A 14,886-nucleotide genomic window follows, 5' to 3' on the forward strand; every position below is an offset into this window, starting at 1 on the left:
TTTTGCTAAGTTGTTGTTTACTGTGAAGTGAGTTAAACTCAATTCACTGATCTTTTTATTTTTTGCTTGCCAGTCAAAGCAAAAATAAAGAAATCAAAAACAGCTCGTATCTCAAAAAACTTGTAAGTTGGGTCCCATATCTCAAAGCAGCACTGTCCATATTTCCAAATGTTATCCCATCCAAATTATTGAGCCTCGTGCACTCCTTTGTTTGGACGCAAGAATGACGATGCTGTCGTCAGTCCACGAGTCTCTTCTCGATCCGATATACAGCAAACTTTAATGGTGTTTGTGTCGCGCACACATGGACACACTCCTGCGTGACAATCTGCTGTCGCGGGTCACTTGATACTCTGCCGGGAATTTCATCCGCCTCTAAAAACAGAGCAGCGCATAACTGGCAGGGAGACGAACAGAGATCCATTTTTCTCTCTCCTGTTTTGGGATTTGCCGAAAGGAGAATTTGCAGGCTGCCTGCAAAGTGGGACTCAGCGTATCCAAGCAACCAGAGAATAGACAGTCAACTGGCTTACTCAGGAAAATAGGAGATATGCAGATTACACAGGCAGTGTTTTTTTTTTTTGTAATTCTTCGTGGTGGTCGTTTTGAATGGTGTCATATGTCGCGGCTGTTATTAAAATATATATATATATTTTAGAAGATATGCATTGAAAAAAGCATTTCCGAAACAAAGTTTTGAACATGTACAAAATTCCTTGTGACAAGAAAAACCATTAAGACTGATTAAAGACCAATTAAGACTGTTTAGAGAATGTTTAGGAATTGCTGCGACCTTGAACGAACCTTGGCGTGAGATCAACATTCGCTAATGTTGCAAATGTTCATCCCTCAGTGGCATACGGGCTTTACCTAATGTTCCATGTGGGAACTTGGCATTGATATTTTAGCAAAATTATAGGGGAAAAAAACAAGAAAGCATGACATTTGTTACTAGCACTTACGATCCACCAGTTGAGAATCACTGCTCTCGAGCATTTTAGGTTTATCCTCAAATTTCCCCTGAAATCCGACTAGCCGTTACTTTTTATAAGTGGTATAATTCAAAATATTTCAACAAAGAATCTTGACTATAAAACGGAACATTTTATTGCAAAGCAATGCATAAGACACAGAATGTTAGCTGCTCCAAGTCCATTCATGATACATGAATGATGTGAATAAAGATGGCGGGTCCACTTGGACCTCACTGGAACTGACGCTTTGCCATGTGAATGGTCATCAAACATTTGCATTTGTCCCAACAACAAAAGCCGCAATCAAGAAAAGACACACGTCAACACGTTTGCCAGCGTTTGGACAATCCTTCCATCTTGCCTTTTGCAAAGATTCTGATAGCACCTTGGGCGGAAAACTATCAGCACTTTGGTCCGTGAGCTGCTTTGTTTATTCTCCCTCATCACACAATTGGATGCGGAAAGGGACGTGCTTCGTCATTCCACAGCTTCCATTTAAAACGGGAAGGAATCCATCAGAATGGCGTCCACTAAGGGCGGCGGCGGGACCAGATCTTCTAATTTGAGGTAGAAGATGCGCTGGAGGCCTTGAGTGCACAATGTCCTGAGTTCGGGCAGCTTCCCGAGCAGTCGGGACAAATAGTTGGGACGAGACGACGGGCAGCCCGACACGTGATCTTTCAGACTGCTGATCAGCTGATTCTGCAAGTCCTCCACGCGTTTTGGCTCCTGGAGACCGTGTCGCTCTGGCAAGAAAAACAAAACAAAATCATGTTGAATACATGTGTCACTGTAAAGTAAACATAAACATGTCTTGTATTTTTGACAAGCAACAGAGAAGAGTATTGTTAATAACACTGACAAATTTGAAATGAAATCAAGTCCCACTTCCACAACCTGAACAACTGGATGCTACTTCATCTAGCATCTTACACGTTAGCACAAAAATCTATCCGTTTAAAACCCTCTGATGTCTGAAATACATCTCACCGAGTTGTCATGGGGCTTGGCCAAGCCGCGACAACGAGGCACTCTAAAGCGGCCACGCCAGCCCAAAGCCCCTGTCCACATTCTGGCTGTCATGTCAGACTTTGAAAAACACATTTAACCTTGTTATTTTGCCTTTCAGTGCGGGACGTGCGTGTACTCATGGCCAACAACGATGCGCTCTACAGCGAATATGTCAGCGGACTGTATGCATTTTTTGGGATGTAGGATTAGCCTGTTAGCTAACTGCACCTGGCAATTGTGCCGGATAACCACGGATGCAGATTAAATTGGACAATATTTTAACTGCAATTCATAATATTACACTGAGCAGTATCTGTAGCTACAAATGAGCTAATGTAATCAGAATTCAACAACAAGAATAGAAATGGAATTGAATGAGCTATACTAAATCTGGAATGCGATATTTTTTCCCAATCCCCTTGCTTCTTCAAGAATTTTTTTTTACCCAATGCCCAACTTATTCTCATTTTTACCCCAGGATTTTCTTTTCATTTATTTTGTCGCGGCAATATTGAGCGTCAATTATTTGTGTATTTTCTTCTGTTCATGGTCGAGCGAGGTCCCTGTTTGAACAACTAAGCACCCATCCTTTCATCTATTTTCAGAACTGTAACTCATTATTTAAATGTCATGAAAAACATGAAGTGTTTCCTACTTCACATTATTTTATTCCTTGTATTGTTAAAAACATGTTAAAAGTTCTGTTGAATTTGCCCAGCCTTGAAGAACAACAATCATGAAACGGTTAAACTATTCATTTGATTCTAATCAGACTTTGGGGGGGAAAAAATTGAAAATACGCCATCCAAAACTGTTTGCCTCCATCGGGGTTAGCCTGGTGTCATATATGCCCGATTGTATGCATGTGTGCACTGTGTGCTGTCCACGAGCTTGTGTTCACTTTTGTCATGCATCTGTTGTGTCAATCCTCGTGTTGCATAACCGTCTTGTACTGTGCCCGGCACTGAAACCAGAGACCTCATAAAAACCATCGCCCTGGCACAATGGAGGTCCGCAAACCCCCCCGTTCCCTTTTGGAGGTGTTAGTGGCGCCTACCGGTGATAATGACCAGCGCCGCCAGGCAGGAGAAGGACGAGATGTCAAGTTTCATGCCATGGAGACTTCGGGAAAACTCCAAGATGGAGTCGATCCAGTCCCCGAAGCCTCTGATGCACTGACTCTTGTGAAGCACTTGGCCGTTGCAGAACACCAGCTTGTTGGTTTCGGGGTTCGACCTTGGATTAAATAAATAAATAAATGCCATTGTGTGAAAAAGGGATTCTCAAACTTTTTACACCAATTGAAAATATATTTGGCTCTTGAAAGTACCACAATAATGGCTGACATTAAAGTAAAGTAGCATCGTAGTAAATAATGGAGCACAATAGAACAATAAGGGTGAAAATAATTGTACTTAAATGATTCCATTAAAACGAATTGCACATAAAAGTGAAATAAAAATATAAACATTTGAAAAAAAAGTAGCTGTATTTTTTAGATAAAAGCATAGCTAACTGCACATCACAATTGCACTGGATGTGAATGAAGGTGCTCAAGTTCTGATATAGTAGAGATTGCCGATTTAGCCACACCCCCAACATTGAATTGAGCGCTACGTAGTTCTCAGTCTGCACGTTTTCAACAATTATCTGATGACGCATTTAGAAACAAATCTCTGAATTCACTTTGCGATGTGTTTCTTGAAAGGGCCAAAAGCCGCACGGCTCACCGGTACGCGAGACGCAGGATGAAGAGTTCGACAAAGGCCGACTCCAGAAGCAGCTCTTGATCTGGTGAGCAGAACTCCGAGAAACCCGGGATGCTCTTGGCCCACTTCCTGATCACCTCCATGGAGGCCGTCAGCAGGTCGTAGAACTCCTTAACATCACCGGCGCCCTCTTTCTGGTTTGCGCCGACGTCTGTTTCTTCATACTAGAATCACACATGAGCGACATGTTCAAAATGCTTTATGTTCCTGATGTCCCGTGTTAGTGTCAAAAAACAAACGTTTTCTTACTTTGGAATAATTGAGCTGTTCTTCGTTGGGGTTGGAGTCGATGTGAGCCCTCACAAGGGACGCGATCATACTAACTGGAGACACTGCGGGCGACGCCGACACTTCTTGGGCTACTTTGGGCTTGGAGGGCAGGCGACCTCGTCGACCTTTCAGGCTGTCTGTCCTCACAACTGCAAGTAGGCGGGCGAACGTCTCATGTCAAAACATTCCGTCACAATCGAATCTCGACTTCCTGTCTGAAGGATTCTCATTGTGAACAAATGCTTCCATCTCATTTGACCAAGGCGGAGTGATTGCAAAATGGCCGTAATGATGACTTTGACTTTTTTCTCTAATCTCTACTCTAAACTTTTTGATTTTGAATTGAGACGACTCGCCGAACTCACCTTCCTTGACCATTCCGACAGCCAGGCACTTCTGGAAACGACAGAACTGGCAGCGATTCCTCCTCCTCTTGTCCACGGGACAGTCCTTGTTGGTCAGGCAAACATACTTGGAATTCTTCTGCACCGTCCGCTAGACAATCAAAAGAAACATTTGTCTCATTAAAGCTGCCAGCAGCGATCAACGGGGCGAAACTGCCATGGGAGTTGTTGAGTCTCAAAATTCCTGCCTGCAGGGGGCGCAATAACGAAAACTACGAATTGTCATAATAGCTATCTTTCAAGTATTGTGTTGCACAACTTTTATTGAGCTGAGGCACATATTTCACATTAGCAAAATGCCATGGCAGATCAAAAATGTCACAAAAAAAAAAGATTAAGGTTATAATAGTCGTGGATTTTTCAATTATTTTCACTATACAGTAATTTGTTTTTATGTTGTTTTGACTTTTATTTCTTAAATTCAGTTAGTTGTTATTGTTTTTTTCAGAGCAAGTTTGGTAGTTTTTATTGTTCGAAATGCTTCGTTTTAATTTAGTTGTGAGTAGCTTTAGTATTCGTTTTGGTTGGAGGGATTGTTGAGTGCAAGATTTAAAAAAAAAGGTCACTAAGTATTGTGTAATAAAGTAAACTAGAATTGCAAATAACTGACGGCTCCAGCATGCCCGCGACCCTCGTGAGGATAATCAGTTTGGAAAGTGGATGGATGGACGTTTGACACACAATTCCAAAATAAATACATGTAGGAACCCCGAAAGCTCATATATGATATGAATTGACAAAGATGAAAACAAAGGAAATTTGTTCACATAAATGATAGTTGAGTTAGTTTTATAATCATAAGAGGTAGATTGTATTTAGTTTTCAGGGTTTTTCAAGCATTTTAATTTTTACTTTATTTCATTTAAAAAAAAAGTTTTGTTTTTGTTTTATTTATTTCCTTTATTATTTTTCTATAATAACCTTGATACAGTGGACCCCGCAGAGTTGCAGTTCGGCACCCGTGGATTTGCATATTCATAGATGTTTTTTCAATATTTTTAAAATATTGTGTGCGTGTGTGTGTGTGTGTGTGTGCGTGGTGGAGAGGGTCTTTTATTTCCACCCCTTTTTCTTGGAAAATGTATATTGAATGTTTTTCATTTTTGATAGAAATTTATGGGGGAGGTTACTTTTTCCACCAATGTATTTCAGTGGCCATTAATTAAATGCGAATTTTTGCATTCTTTTTTTTATTTATTTATTTATTTGTTTATTTATTTATTCATATAATTTGTCTTCCCAGACAAATTTGTTTTGCAGCTTCTGCCATGACGGCAATAATCGACGTTCGAATCAACTTCCATCTTTGTAACGAATGTGGAAAGGAAATGTCGTATGCCGTAAAGCCGAAATCACATTTGTAGTTTTTCCGTGGGTGCGGGGTTCCTGCCCCCCTCCTCAAAATTGCTTAGTGCCAGTAAAAGCGACACAGACCCCCTCAGGCCATGACAAAGGTTCCATTCAACGAGCTGCATACGTGCTTACCTTGAAAAAGCCTTTGCATCCCTCACAGGTGCGAACGCCGTAGTGCTGGCAGGAGGCGCTGTCCCCGCAGACGGCGCAACAGCCATCGCTGCCTCGCGAGCTTTTTAGTTTGAGTGGCAAACTCCCTTCCGAGTGGTCAGCGCCATCCAGGCCGCACGCCGGCTCCATGGCATCGGCGAGAGCGTCGGGGTGGGCTTGTCCCAAAGGAGACATATCGTCCGCATTCCCCGAAGCAAACGTGAAGAACGACGGCACATGCGGCACTGAGATGTCCTCGGCCGCCCAGTATCCCGGACCGGGTGAGTAAGAGTTCCAGGCCGGTGCGTGCTGACTTTGGAAGCCGGCGGTGGAAGCGGCGAGATGTTTAGAGGCCTCATCCGGGTAAGCGAACATGAACGCGCCGGGGTAGCAGCCGTAAACTTGCAGCTCGTCCGGCCTGAACGGGCTCTCGTGGCCGGCGCTCATCTGACACGAGTAGGCGTCAAAGGTGCCCGCCTGAGTGCCGGCGCCGGGCAGGGACGGGGCGCAAGGGTAGTCCCGCGGGGCGCCGGGATCCAGCAACAGCCTGGAGAACAAGTCTGGGCTGTGAGGTTCCGACCCGCCCAGGTTGTCGTAGGGCTGGCAACCGTGCTGCAGGGGGTGGATGCAAGTCATGCCTATAAAACTGACAAGGACGATTGTTAGAACACCGTTTGACTCAAACGTCATCAGAATGTCATAACTAGTAGAAACTAACGATTATTTAAATCATCCATTAAGCTGCTGATGTCAATGAATCGGTGAATTCAAAATAAACTTTACATTTCCATTCCTTTATTCAAAAACAAGATATTTCAAATTGATAGAGCAGAAAATGCGCAAACAAAACTCAATTATAATTCAGTTAGTTTTGGTTGTAATACGTGCTGTCAAAGTTAAAGTGTTAGCTTATTGATTAATCGCAAAAAAATGATTGCATTAATCATGTATTAACTCAGATTAATCACACTCTTAATTTTGACCACACATGATCTTTTAGCTTGACAGCGGATGGTTACGTTAAAAGTAGCGCAGTTTGTGTTTGAGCAATAAACATAACTACATGCTTAAAGTAAAGCGTTTAATAAATGTTTGCGCTTGACATTCAGAATATTTGTTCATGTCAAACTACTGGGGTCTTTTTCCCCCCATTTTAAATGATGCAAGTAATTAACTGATTAGAAAAAGAGGAGGACGAGCGTGTGCATTTTTGTGCTTCCTGCTGATTTTCAATTACTTTGCGTTGATAAGTTTGGGTTGGCTTTGGATAGTTTATCTTATTCTAATGCCTCTCAATTGCTAAACACTTATAACAGTATGTGATATGACCATGACATCAAAAAACTTTAGCCATAAATAGAGGGCCCCAAAATGTTGCTTAGTTTGTACTAAAGTTACACAATTAATCAATTCACAAATCAATTATTGATTTGACGGTAATTATTATTGATAGAGTTGTTGAGTTGTTTCAATAACTTTTTTTTTTAATTCAAACTTTTCCAAATGCTGGGAATTTGAGCTTCTCAACACAGTAAACCCAATGAAGTCAACTGATTTATCATTGAATGTTGGAAAAGAACAATCAACATTTTTGCCAATTTTCTAATATATATATATATATATATATATATATATATATATATAACATTTATAATCTTAAAGGGGCTACCTATTTGGCCACACAGATGTGAATGATCTACTCTTTTTTTTATTATTATCCAGAATTCGTACATTGCCTGTAAAAGGAGCACTTCTTATCATTACATGCATCGGTGTCAACAGAGGGTGGAATCATATTAGCAAATTTAGCTTGTTTTGTGCGTAAGTTCAAAATTTTAGCTTCTGATGTTCAAATACTGGCGGTCTAATTTGTGGGGGTAAAAACACTTGATGTAGATTTGTAGTTGCAATTATTTTCCATTCGAGCAAAAATAGAAAACGATCAAATAGCTACTAATTTTTCTCTGCAACTTGATAACAAATGAATTCAAAGTTTTTTCTGTTGCCAACTTATCAAAAGGGCCATTGTACATACTGAATCATTACTTTTACCAGTCCACAAGTAGACTAAGTACTTCTGTAAGTAGCCAACATTCCACTTGTGCTGACACAAGTGATAAACGATCAATAAACAACCGAATTGATCTCTTACCAGAACAGCAGCAGCAACACCGACAGTTGATCATCGTCCGCGTCTCCCGCTCAAGAACAAACTCTCAGCTCGCCCTCACGCGTTTTTATCACAAGGGGACTCGAGAGTAACCATGACGTCAAAGGCACGTTTCCATACAAGGCGGAGCGGTGGGCGGGACCGCCTCTGGGCTCGGGCCAATCACGGCGCTTCTTGAGGAGAATGGACGTGCAAATGACGCATTACGGGATTCCGTTGACGCGCAGCAGCCGCAGCATGATCCCCCCCACCACACACACACGCACACGCGCACGCACAGACACTCACACACAGCGATGATGAAAACGTGATAGTGATGAATATATTCTATATTAAGAAACAGGAAGACACACACACACACGCACGTTCCTCTTCTTGACACTACAGCTAGTAAAAAAAGAACACACAACAGGAAGTCAAAGTGTTTTTCTGTGAAAGACTATATTTGGCTGTCTTTTTTATCCGGCATCTGAAAAGCAGAAGAAAAGAAGCTGTAGCAGCAGAAAAAAAACTTAACCAGAGGACCCCGTTTACCTACAAGATTTGCCAACGTTCCCTTGGAAGAAGCTCATTGGCAGTATGTTTCCTCTTATTCAAAGATTTTTGGGGAGTTCACGACACTTACAATGGACTTCAATCAGAAGCAGATTTTTGCTATTCAGGGAACACCCGTGTGGGCCATAGGAGGCCGTGCCTGTCCAGAAAGATAAGGCATGGGAAAAAATTAATAATTTTACGAGAATATCATTATTTGGCTCAGAAAAATTTGTAGTCTAAGAAGAATATAGTTGTATTTTATTTTCAACAAAAAAGTATTTTTTTTTACCAGGATGTATTCATAAAGTCAGTGAAAAGTTGTAATTTACGAGATATAGTCATATATCTTTGGGAAAATAGAATATTGTATATAATTAAGAAAAAAAGTAACAGGATTGCAGTCTTTTTTTTAAACGAAATATAATCTTACGAGAATATACTGTAGTTGTAAATTTTGAGAAAATGATTAATGTTGCAGGTAATATATTCTGTGGACTAGAGTGGTAATCCTAGCGTAGTATATTTGTGTGTGTGTGTGTGTGGGTGGGGGGGGGATTCTTATATGATCATGTAAGAAAAAGTATTAATATTTCAAGAATATTGCAGATTTTATAGCTCTAGAAACTTTATTTCGAATAAGATTACATTCTTTTTACCAAGAAAGGTTGTAATCTGACAAGAATCCACCCATAAATATGTGGGAAAAGTCATAACTTTGCGATAACAGATTCATATACTTTGCGGAATAGTAGTTAACCAATCAATGTTGGTAAACTTACCATCAAAATTGCAGACGTAAACTTTGTTCTAATAAATATTGATCTAGGAAGCGTGAGAGCAATTACAACATTTCAGATGAGGACGCCAGGAGGGGGCGCAAATTCACGCAATGATCGACGTTGTCATGTTTATTATTTGCTCTTGTTTGCCATTTTCAGAAAACGTCCCTCCTCTTTTGTTGAACTGGGAGCGGCGCAAAGGGCCTCACAAATCCACATTTATAAAGAATTGCTAGAAACTCTCATTGAAGTAGATGCAATTAGTAAATTACTGTAGCCTATGACTGTCTTTCATATTCATTCATAGTTCTCTTTATTTTAGTGTAAGCCTATAAAACCAAAAACATTTATGTATTTTCAAAATTGTTCAGCCCTCCGCGTAACGTAAGAGAAATGATTTTGAGCTGAGTCGAGTTTGGTGGGTCGAAATGTTTTAATCGGCGTTGACACTCTTTAGCGCTAGGTGACGCTGTGGTAGTGCACTTGTACTTATTTGCCAACCATCATTAAACAAGACGAGAGTCGTCTTCGGTTGAAGCCACAGGTCAGCCATCTTGGGTTGCCTTCGTTACTGACAAATTCAGTTCTTCAGCTGAAAACACTTATCACAAGTGCATGTTTTGTTGTTGTTGTTGTTGTTGTTGCTAGAATCCCTTCCAGGAGTCATCATGAAAGTCATACAATTCACTATTTTCATCAACCATTTGGATTATATTATCTCTATTAAATCTAATCCATCGTGAATCGTGATTTGCAGGAGTTAGGTTTAAATTTCACAGCAATATTTTTTTCTTGATGGGTTTTGATTTCATTTCATTGTTGATGGTTCTGACAACACAACGCAGACCAATCTTCGAGTGGCACTCCGGGAAATATACCTTATAAGAGAACATTTATAATTGCAATCGTAACAATGAAATGTGCATGTAGCACGTCTCCCAGATTGTTGCAACCGTACGCCACACACTGTAGCATTTTTGCTATACAGACATAATACAATAACAATAACATGAAAACGCCCCGGAAAAAATCAATGTAGGCGACCTTAAGCGGCAATGTAAGATGGCTACCGGTTCAAACTTTTTAATTTAATTTTTTATTTGACGTGTTGTTTCAGTTACAATACCTGTGTACTGTGGTCCAGTTTGGCTACAGGCTACTCCTCCTCTCATATGTGCCAAGATTACTTGTGCTCTACAAAGTAGAAGTAGGCTACAGGTATCCTTTTGTGTAAAAATCCCTTTGGTAAAAGTAGAAATACTGGTCCAATTTCATTACTTAATTAAAAGTAAAGTTTAAGAAAATCACTTAACACAACCAGATAGACCTTACCTGTATGTGTGCTTTTAAAGTTATGCACCAGAATCTGTAGCAATCAATCAATCAATCAATCAATCAATCAATCAATCAATCAATCAATCAATCAATCAATCAATCAATCAATCAATCAATCGTGGTGGTTTGGGGGAGAAAACAAGGAGTCTATTTTAACAAAGGAGTAGAAGGTAGAGACCTTCATGCTGTTGCCTCCCACTACTGTGCTTTATTATTAATTTTGAAATAATTAAATGCACACGTCATTCATTTCCAATTTTGGAAAGCACACAAATATGCACTTTTTAAAAATCTATCCATTTATTTTTAGTGTACTTAAGTCTTATTCCAGAGAGCTTCCTTCACTTTTTGTTAGAATTTTGAAGATTATAGATTTATGAAGGTTATTGTCGAGCAAGAGAGAGAGAGAGTGAGAGAGAGAGAAAAGAGAGAACCTTAAATATGTTGCAAATCTAGAATGCTGAATAATAAGCATACTGTTTGCTTAAAGGCATTTGCACCAATTTAAGTGATGAAGTTTGAATTTTTCAAAATTTTGATGCCAATACTTTCCCTTGTGCTGCAAATGAGCAGCTCCCAATGTCGCGTTTCAGCCTTCTTAATTACTAATAATCAGTATTCGTTCTTAAAAAAAGAAAAGAAAAAAGGATTAAGGTCTATCTCTACAACCTAGAATCAACTTCTACTATACTCAATATAGATTCTGTGTACAGAGTGTGATGAGTACTTTGGCCAACTGTCTTCATTGTACTGGAAATTGAAGGCTACGTGGTTGGCTGTCGCCACACGGGGGCAGTGTCGAACCTCTTGCTTCAAACTACTGATGGCCGAAGCAGAAATGTGATGGTGAATTTCTAGGGCGTGGTAGATTTTTTTCTTCTTCTTCTTTGTAGCATATTGGAAGAAGTGAAGTTTGAGTGGTCCAGTTTAAAACTGGATTTGGTGTTGAGTGGCCACAAGGTACGTTTATGGAGGAGACAGACAGGTGCTGTTTAAAAAATTACCCCTGTTGGCATGACATATATTGACTTCGGAGTAATATGAAAAAGCTTTGAAGGCAATTGGTAAGTAAAGTACATGTGGAAATGCACATAAAATGACACCCAATCATGTAACTTTGTATTATTATTGAAGTAGTTTTGTGACATATGTCAATACACAAAATTGCATATCTTTAAATTCAAGCGTAATTTGGGCAACTGGCTTATCAACTTGGCTTCTACTTGATTGGTGGCAACACGTCTTCTGTCTGTTCTAGAACTTGGCAACTGAAAGACAAAATATGCCAATTGAAAGATCACACGTTTGCTTCAACTACTAGATAGCGTGCACAGTTTCATCATACCGTCAAAGTCATTAAAATAAAAAGTATGCTTTAAATAGCAGGCCATACTCTCAATGTAAGACGTTGAGAAAAATATTCTCCACACAATAACGAGGTAATCCTGAAGACCTCATTGAGTTTTGCGCAAATCTATTCTGAATGCTGATGCAGTCTATGCGTTAATCTGGTACATACACACGGATGTCTGTATGCTTACAAAAAATGCATTCATTTGGCTTCAAATGGCACATCAGGCGCTTCGATAGAAAGATTCAGAATTATTATTTTTTTTTACTTTACAAGAAACCGACTGCTAAATGTTCACAGGCGAACACGATGCAGTGGTTGTTGTCAGTCATCTGGCGGTATCCATTTTCTGCCTTCTTATTCCCACAGAATACACACAAACACTTTGTTTAAACCTCCTAAAAGACTTAGCCACAGGCACATACTGAACATAAGGCGCACAAACACTGACAGGCTCTCTATTGGCATTCCCTGATTTGCCTTCAAACCTTCTTTCTATGCGGCAGAATGACAACAAATGCACAGTGAAAACATCACACGTCACAGTGTTGGAACAACACAGCCAAAATGTTTTTCATGATTTTCCAGAACGCCATCGCTGAAATGCATCTTTGAAGAGTCTATTTCCAGGGAAGGAAAAATCAGCCACACAGACATAAACGTAGCACTGCTCAATCATTACAGTTACCCGAAAATCTTGATGTGTTAGTTGCTGTCGCACGGGCTCATTCCAGGATGTCAAATACAGCAGAAACAACCAACACGCAACACAAAATAGATCCGGCATGGAGCATTATTCGTCAACATTTTACAGCTGTCGCAATTAATCCTAAACTAATCAATCAACAAATTGGCAGCTATTTTGATTATTGTTTAGAGGACATTGTTTAACTTATAGATTTCCAGATCATCTGATTTCAGCCACACAAATATGTTTTATTATTTCTACCTGGTTAATCTGATTTTCAAAATTTTGCATTTTCAACCAGACTCAGCATTTTGACAGTCTGTCACTTTTGGCAAATCATGACACGTTGCTACTTACAGTTACAGTGTTTGAAGCAAATTATGAATTTGTTGCAGTTCTCATTCAGATTCAATTTTACTGAGATGTGCCAGTTTCTTGTTTAACTCATTCAACTGCCATTGACGGCTATAGACGTCAAAAATTCATTTAAACTATTTCTATTAGTTTAACATTTTTTTCCACTTTTGCTAACAAGAGTATGAAAACCTAGACACAATGATTGTACATTTAGAACAGATATAACATTTGTGATTATTCCTGAGTTAAATATTGAAGTCATGCAATTAATTACAATTCAAAAAATTTAATCGCCTGACGCGATTAAAAAAAAGATTATTAAAAATTAGGGGTGTCAGGCAATTAAAAATTGTAATCGTAATTAATCGCATGACTTCACTAGACTCACGATTAATCACAAATTTTATATCTGTTTTAAATGTACAATAAAAAAAATTCTAGGTTTTCATACTCTTGTTAACAAAAGTGGATTTTTTTTTTAAACTAATAGAAATAGTTCAAATGAATTTTTGACGTCTATAGCCGTCAATGGCAATGAATGAATTAATGTCATTTTGTCATCCTTATATTGTTTTGTTTCTGCCTTTTCCTCCAGTTGAGGCTTTGTTTCAATTATATTCAACACTGATCTATAATCAATATTAAAAGTGATTGCTTTTGCGTTGGCAAAAAAATGTAAAGGGTCATGGTGTGTTGGGTCAAAGGTCAACCCGCTGTTCAGGACGATTTGCGGATAAGAAAATGTTGTTTGAGAGGCGCAGTGACAAGGAATATTCAAACTAAAAATCTTTCTGTTAGCTTCAATAACAAAGCAAAACAAAAACATTGTGATGATTTTATAGGTTCAACCACGTGATTTGGTGTTGTGAGAAAAAGCTTGGTTAAGTATTATTTTGAAGCTTTTTTTTTTTTATGTTGACACCCTGGGACATTTCAAGTTGAATATAGACTTCTTCAGTGCATTTAATACACCCAGCCATGCCGCCCTCCCCCACTTTAGCACAGAAACTTCATGCGGAGCCATTTGAGTCATTCGGTGTCCTTCAGCTTCTTCTCAAGTTGTCTGCCGCCTGACAGAAGCTCACATAGCCACAGTAACAGACACCCCGAGAAGCGGAGATGCTGTTGTTCACACGCGGCTTCTGATTTCCCGCCACGTCGCTTTGAGCTCGGGTTCAAACTGCGGTGGAGGCAGGCCCGTCCCGCTGCAGCGCTGATCGTGACCTGCGGCAAGAAAAACTTTTTTTTTTCTCGGCCTTTCTCGCCGCTACGTAGGCAGTTGAAACATGCGTGCCGTACCTGAGGTGGCGACAAACGTTTCACGACAAAATGTGCACAAAGAGAATGGCTAGACCGATGTTGAGCAGGATGACCATGCAGATCATGATGGTGTTGGGGCTCTTGAGAAGGGAAGAACATGTCAGGCATTGCGACAACACGTTCAAAACGATTCTCTACAAAACAAGTCAGAATGTTCATGATGTCGTCTTACGACAGAGACTAAACATCAGTGTTGCCACAGTTACCTTGAACAAGGAATTCGTTACTTTCGTGATTACTTGATTGTAAAAGTAACTTAATTACTTTACACTTTACTTGATTTTAAAAGTAACTTAATTACTTTACACTTTACTTGATTTAAAAAGTAACTTAATTACTTTACACCTTACTTGATTTAAAAAATAACTTAGTTACTTTACTGATTACTCGATTTTAAAAGTAAGTTAATTACTTTACA

The 14,886-nt window shown here is 39.5% G+C and overlaps 2 protein-coding genes across 2 annotated transcripts in view; both read right to left on the reverse strand.

The window, feature by feature from the left end:
• Positions 1 to 1,089: 1,089 nt before the first annotated feature.
• On the reverse strand, positions 1,090 to 8,207 carry LOC147179747 (putative nuclear hormone receptor HR38). Its single transcript, XM_086068787.1, has 7 exons — positions 8,084 to 8,207; positions 5,914 to 6,577; positions 4,390 to 4,519; positions 4,004 to 4,173; positions 3,716 to 3,918; positions 3,043 to 3,221; positions 1,090 to 1,720 (listed from the first exon to the last, which is right to left on the reverse strand). The coding sequence occupies exons 2-7, from the start codon at positions 6,565 to 6,567 to the stop codon at positions 1,470 to 1,472; spliced, it is 1,587 nt and encodes a 528-aa protein (XP_085924913.1). The 5' UTR covers positions 6,568 to 6,577; positions 8,084 to 8,207; the 3' UTR covers positions 1,090 to 1,469.
• A 3,652-nt stretch (positions 8,208 to 11,859) lies between these two features.
• Positions 11,860 to 14,886, reverse strand: part of jph2 (junctophilin 2) — an 18,903-nt gene continuing 15,876 nt past the window's right edge. The window contains exons 5-6 of the mRNA XM_086068785.1: positions 14,448 to 14,548; positions 11,860 to 14,372 (exon numbers count right to left, since the gene is read on the reverse strand). Of these exons, the coding sequence (XP_085924911.1) occupies positions 14,468 to 14,548 (81 nt within the window). The 3' untranslated portion in view covers positions 11,860 to 14,372; positions 14,448 to 14,467. The remainder of the gene's footprint in view (positions 14,373 to 14,447; positions 14,549 to 14,886) is intronic.

The sequence above is a fragment of the Leptonotus elevatus genome, chromosome 2 (genome assembly GCF_054856555.1).
Source record: "Leptonotus elevatus isolate MCC_2025b chromosome 2, RoL_Lele_1.0, whole genome shotgun sequence".
NCBI classification, from domain to species: Eukaryota; Metazoa; Chordata; class Actinopteri; order Syngnathiformes; family Syngnathidae; genus Leptonotus; species Leptonotus elevatus.